General features: G+C 43.8%; 1 protein-coding gene across 1 annotated transcript in view; it reads right to left on the bottom strand.

Moving 5' to 3' along the window:
• The window catches only part of sntb1 (syntrophin, basic 1), a 198,613-nt gene that overhangs the window by 13,256 nt on the left and 178,824 nt on the right, over positions 1-6,533 (bottom strand). Inside the window, exon 7 of the mRNA XM_070888787.1 lies at positions 1,249-1,439. Coding sequence (XP_070744888.1) covers positions 1,249-1,439 — 191 coding nt within the window. The remainder of the gene's footprint in view (positions 1-1,248; positions 1,440-6,533) is intronic.

Here is a 6,533-nt window from a genome sequence, read left to right as displayed (position 1 = left end):
TAGAATATTGTGTTCAGTTTTGGTCTCCTAATCTGAGGAAGGACGTTCTTGCTAGTGAGGGAGTGCAGCGAAGGTTCACCAGACTGATTCCCGGGATGGCTGGACTGACACATGAGAAGAGACTGGATCAACTGGGCCTTAAAACATTGGAGTTTAGAAGGATGAGTGGATCTCATAGAAACATACAAGATTCTGACGGGACGGGACAGGTTAGATGCGGGTAGATTGTTCCCGATGTTGGGTAAGTCCAGAACCAGGGGACACAGTCTTAGGATAGGGGTAGGCCATTTAGGACTGAGATGAGGAGAAACTTCTTCACCTGTTAACCTGTGGGAATTCCCTGCCGCAGAGTTGTTGATGTCAGTTCATTGGATATATTCAAGAGGGAGTTAGATATGGCCCTTATGGCTAAGGGGATCAAGGGGTATGGAGAGCAGGAAAAGGGCTACTGAGGGAATGATCAGCCATGATCTTATTGAATGGTGGTGCAGGCTCGAAGGGCTGAATGGCCTACTCCTGCACCTATTTTCTATGTTTCTATGCCCCACTCCCCTCTTTCCCCAAATTCCTGCAATTTTTTCTCCATCAGGTATTTATCCAATTCCTTTTTGAAAACTGCTGTGGAAATCAAAAAATCTATTAAAATAAAATCAAAATAAAACAACAAAATCTAACTCAGGATTCAAAGTTTCAAAATCTTGTAGCAGAGGATACTTTGAAGTTTTATTTAGATTAATTTCCAGAGCTCAAGGAAAAGAATATTGAAAAAAGACCAGGAGTCTTTTTTCTATCTCATCTATCTCATCTCTATGTAGTGTTTCAGTCCAATGCCTCTTCGTGCTCTTGTGCAAGTGGTGTGAAGTGTCTCGGTCATGCCACGCTGGTTTCATTTGTGGTGGATTATTTTTCATGCAGCAGTCGGGTGAATTTGGTCAGCTTGAGCTTGAGTTAAAACTAGATCACTTTGGAATACAAGTAAATTAGGAAAAACACAGGGATGATCCTGTAAATTCAGTTGAAATCCATGGGTATTTATGGCATCTATATTAAAGCACCTTAGGATATGCCTAGAGTTTTTGGTAACTGAACACTGATGTTCACCACTGCTATCCAATCCTGTTGTTAATTACGTTAGCTGTAGTGTGTGCAATGTGAGAGAGCTTGGATGTATGTTGGTGCTCATTGCCACAGTGCTTCAATCTTAGTGTATCCTTAAATATCAACTGGGGGAAAAAAAAGGATACTTACAATTTCCCCATCCCTTCCGCCAAAGTCTAGATGGAGCATTCTCACCCCGTCATCTGAGGAGTTTTTTAATTTCTCAAAGGGATATTGCCAAATCAGCCTTGGCAAGCTTCCTTCTTGTGCTTCTTTCAAGATAGAAAAGCCATTTTCATAATGAATCGTCAGACGGCACTCCTGGGTCCGGTATGTACACGCTGTGAGCAACAAAAAGAACACGGCGTTTAGGTAATTATATCCAAGGAAGATTCTGCCTGAACCAGGCTGACTGTTTTGAGATACTGAGTGAAAATGACCTGAAATGTGTATATACTACAGAAATCTAGTGTTCAGATTGCACCTTCAGTTTATTAAAAGACTGAAACATCATTCACGATTATAAAATCTTAAGTGACAAATGTTCCACCCAACGTGCTCCTCTCTGGCTTTTCACGTGTGTTAAGAGACTCACTGTACTACCTCCCACTCTTATGAACATACGAACAATGACGACAGGTAAAGAACCCCTGGTCTATCCAGCCTGTCCCCCACAATTGCGATGCCTTGTGTATCACAATGTATACAGTCCCCATCCACCCCACCCAAAAACCATGTAATCTCCTGGGAGAGGCCACCTCCCACTTTTTCCCTCACCCTTACAAGAGTGGATCCCACTATATGGAAAAAAAATTGTTCTGGCTTATTTTGTGTAGCAACATCAGAAATAATACATAAAGAACATGTTCACACTGTGGTGACATATATAGCAACCAGCAAAATTCTTCCCCAATCTGAGTGTTTGGAATTTAGTTTAATTTTGGATTCATCTTTAAAAATGTAAGATTAATGGGTTTGTGATGGTACACATAATCTTGATAGCTGGTTTTCCATGTTTCTTTGCAATATGAGACATGCCAGCACTCTACCATCAGATGGAATGAATCGCATCATCATAGTCATCGGCAGTACCTCGAAATCGAGGAAGACTTGCTTCCACTCTAAAAATGAGTTCTCAGGTGGCTGTACAGTCCAATACGGGAATTACAGTCTCTGTCACAGGCAGGACAGACGGTGATTGAAGGAAAGGGTGGGTAGGGAGTCTGGTTTGCCGCACGCTCCTTCCGCTGTCTGCGCTTGATTTCTGCATGCTCTCGGCAACGAGACCCGAGGTGCTCAACGCCCTCCCGGAAGCTCTTCCTCCACTAAGGGCGGTCTTAGGCCAGGGACTCCCAGGTGTCGGTGGGGATGTTGCACTTTATCAAGGAGGCTTTGAGGGTGTCCTTGAAACATTTCCTCTGCCCACCTGGGGCTTGCTTGTTGTGTATACCATTAACAATGATCACTCAAAGTGCCTCTAACTTAGACAAATGTCCCAAGGTGCTTCACAGAAATGGATACCAAGCCAAAGAAAGGTGTCCAAAAGCTTGACCAGAGATGAATTTTAAGGAGGGTGTTGAAGACATGGATTAGCTTAGGGAGGGAATTCTAGAGCGCTGGGGTCTAGGTGGCTGAAGGCACTTCCATCAGTGTTGGGCCAAAGGGAGTAGGCATGCACAGGAGGCCAGAGTCAGAGCAATGAAGAATTCGAAGTGTGGATCTTGTAGGGCTGGAGCAGGTTACTGAGAGTGAGGCCATGAAGGAATTTAAACAAGATGATGTGAGTTTTAAATTAGAGGTGTTTGGGGAACTGAAGTCAATGTAGACCAGCAAAGACAAGGGATAGGATAAAGACAGCAGAGCTAATGTTTACTGAAGGTAAAGGATGGGAGAATGACCAGGAGAGTGTTAGAATAGTCCAGTCGTAAGGTAACACAGGCATGGATGAGGGTTTCAGCAGCAGATGAGCTGAGGCAGGATAATTTTTGTATTCTAACATCACTCTATGATTTCCAGGGACTTAAATGCAAAAAGCCGTCCATGTTTCACTTCTTTTGAAACATAAAGTCAACATTGATATTTAATTGGCAATTTGAAAATCTGAATGTTTTTAACTTCGAGTGGGCCTTGAACCCACAACCTTCTGACTCAGCGGCGAGAGTGCTACCCATCGAACCAAGGCTGATCAGTAAGTTATTTTCAAAAATTCTCTCTCATTGCTCTTATTTTTGGAGTCTCTCCGGGTCGTGCGCAATCCTCGCCGGAGAAGAGGCTGTACCATCGGACATAGAATCATAGAATGGTTACAACACAGGAGGCCATTTGGCTCGTCAAGCTTGTGTTGGCTCTCTGAAAGAGCACTTCAACTAGTCCCACTCCCCCACCCTTTCCCCGTAGCACTGCAACTTTTTTTCCTTCGGCAACTTGTCCAATTCCCTTTTGAAAGCCACGATTGAATCTGCCTCCAGCACCCTTTCAGGCATTTCAGATCCTAACCATTCGCTACATAAAAAAGGTTTTCCTCATGTCGCCTTTGGTTCTTCTGCCAATCACCTTAAATCTGTGTCCTGGTTCGCAACCCTCTGCCAATGGGAACAGTTTCTCTCTATCTACTCTGTCCAGACCCCTCCTGATTTTGAACAGCTCTAAGTTTGCAGATGACACTAAACTAGGTGGTGGTGTGAGCTGTGAGGAGGACGCAAAGAGGCTGCAGGGTGACTTGGACAGGTTAGGTGAGTGGGCAAATGTATGGCAAATGCAGTATAATGTGGATAAATGTGAGGGTATTCACTTTGGGGGCAGAAACACGCAGGCAGAATATTATCTGAATGGCGGCAGATTAGGAAAAGGAGAGGTGCAACGAGACCTGGGTGTCGTGGTACATCAGTCATTGAAAGTTGGCATTCAGGTACAGCAGGTGGTGAAGAAGGCAAATGGTATGTTGGCCTTCATAGCTAGGTGATTTGAGTATAGGAGCAGGGAGGTCCTACTGCAGTTGTACAGGGCCTTGGTGAGGCCTCACCTGGAATATTGTGTTCAGATTTGGTCTCCTAATCTGAGGAAGGATGTTCTTGCTATTGAGGGAGTGCAGCGAAGGTTCACCAGACTGATTCCCGGGATGGCAGGACTAACATATGAGGAGAGACTGGATCGACTGGGCCTGTATTCACTGAAATTTAGAAGAATAAGAGGGGATCTCATAGCAACATATAAAATTCTAACTGGAGTAGACAAGTTAGATGCAGGAAGGATGTTCCTGATGTTGGAAGTCCAGAACCAAGGGACACAGTCTTAGGATAAGGGGTAAGCCATTTAGGACTGAGATGAGGAGAAACTTCTTCACTCAGAGTTGTTAACCTGTGGAATTCCCTGCCGCAGAGAGTTGTTGATGCCAGTTCATTGGATATATTCAAGAGGGAGTTAGATATGGCCCTTACAGCTAAAGGGATCAAGGAGTATGGAGAGAAAGCAGGAAAGGGGTACTGAGGTGAATGATCAGCCATGATCTTATTGAATGGTGGTACAGGCTCGAAGGACCGAATGGCCTACTCCTGCACCTATTTTATATGTTTCTGAATTTCCTCTCGACCTTCTCTGCTGTAAGGAGAACAACCTCAACTTCTCCAGTCTATCCATGTAACTGAAGTCCCTCTTCCCTGGAACCATTCTTGTAAATCTTTTCTCCACCCTCTTTTATGCCTTCACACTCTTCCTAAAGTGTGGTGCCCAGAATTGGACACAATACTCCAGTTGAGGTCGGACCAGTGTTTTATAAAGGTTCATCATAACTTCCTTGCTTTTGTACGCTATGTCTCTCTTTATAAAGCCCAGTATCGTGTATGCTTTTTTAACTGCTTTCTCAACTTGCCGTGCTACCCTCAACGATTTGTGCGCATATATCCCTAGGTCTCCCTGTTCATGCACCCCTTTAGAATTGTTCTACATGCCAAAATGTATCACTTCGCATTTTTCTGCATTAAATTTCATCTGCCACATGTCCACCTATTCCATCAGCCTGTCTATATCTTCATGAAGTCTATCACTATCCTCCTCACTGTTCACTATACTTCCAAGTTTTGTGTCATCTGCAAATTTTGAAATTGTGCCCTGTACACCCAAGTCTAAGTCATTAATATATATCAAGAAAAACAGTGGTCCTAGTACAGACCCTTGGGGAACACCACTGTATACCTTCCTCCAGTCCATTAAAAACGTTCACCACTACTCTGTTTCCTGTTACTTGGGCAATTTTGTATCAATGCTGCCACTATCCCTTTTATTCCATGGGCTTCAACTTTGTGGCACTTTATCAAACGCCTTTTGGACAAGATCAACCAGGATGTTAGTCATCCTCGCATTTTCCTTCCCTTCAGGCAGGATATATTGGCCTTGGAGGGGGTTCATTGCAGATTAAACGACAGCTTGTATTTATATAGTGCCTTCAATGTAGTAAAATGTCTCAAGGTGCTTCATAGGAGCATTATCAAATAAAATTTTACACCAAGCCACATAAGGAGATATTAGGGCAAATGACCAAAAGGTTGGACAAAGAGGTAGGTTTCACGTGAGTCTTCAAGGAGGAAAGATGGACGGAGAGGTTTAGGGAGAGAATTCTAGAACCTAGGGCCTCGGCAGTTGAAGGCATGGCCGCCAATAGTGGAGTGATAGAAATCAGGGATGCGCAAGAGGCCAAAATTGGGGTAGTGCAAAGATCTTGAAGGTTGGAGTGTAGGAAGGGGTGAAGCTATGGAGGGATTTGAAAACCAGGATCATAATTTTAAAATTTCACCAGAATGATACTGGGACTAAAAGGATGAAATTATGAGGACATGTTCCATAGACTAGGCTTCTATTCCCTTGAGTATAGAAGATTAAGGGTTATCTAAGTAAAGTGTTTAAGATAATCAAAGGAGTTGATAGGGTAGATGGAGAGAAACTATTTCCTCTGAAGGGGGGAGTTCAGAACAAGGGGGCTTCAACTTAAAATTAGAGCTAGGCCGTTCAGGGGTGAAATCAGGAAGCACTTCTTCACACGAAGGGTAGTGGAGATCTGGAATACTCTCCCTCAATGTTGTTGAGGCTTGGGGTCAGTTTAAAAATAGACTGCTTGATTTTGTTAGGTAAGGTTATTAAGGGATTTGGGGCTAGATTTTACACTTGTGCATATCGTCCAAAAATGGGTGGTATTTCCAGTGTGACTGGTAAAAATGGGTTTTCAGATCGCCGGCTTGTTACCCATTCTCAAAGCCCCTAGTCATTTTTGAAATTGGGCGTTACCACGAGCAATATGAGATGGGTAGTAGCGTTACATCTCTCTGACCTTCTTCTGTAAAGTGTCGTCGTTCTTAGCAACGGTGTGGCAACGCTCGATTCTTGCGATTCAGGAGGTCAAGGGTCATCATGACATGCGCAGAAGAGGAGAGAGGGAGCTGAGA

Source organism: Pristiophorus japonicus, chromosome 1 (assembly GCF_044704955.1).
Source record: "Pristiophorus japonicus isolate sPriJap1 chromosome 1, sPriJap1.hap1, whole genome shotgun sequence".
NCBI lineage: Eukaryota > Metazoa > Chordata > Chondrichthyes > Pristiophoridae > Pristiophorus > Pristiophorus japonicus.
The sequence above is the reverse complement of the archived record's forward strand: the minus strand, read 5'-3'. Positions and strand labels throughout refer to the sequence as shown.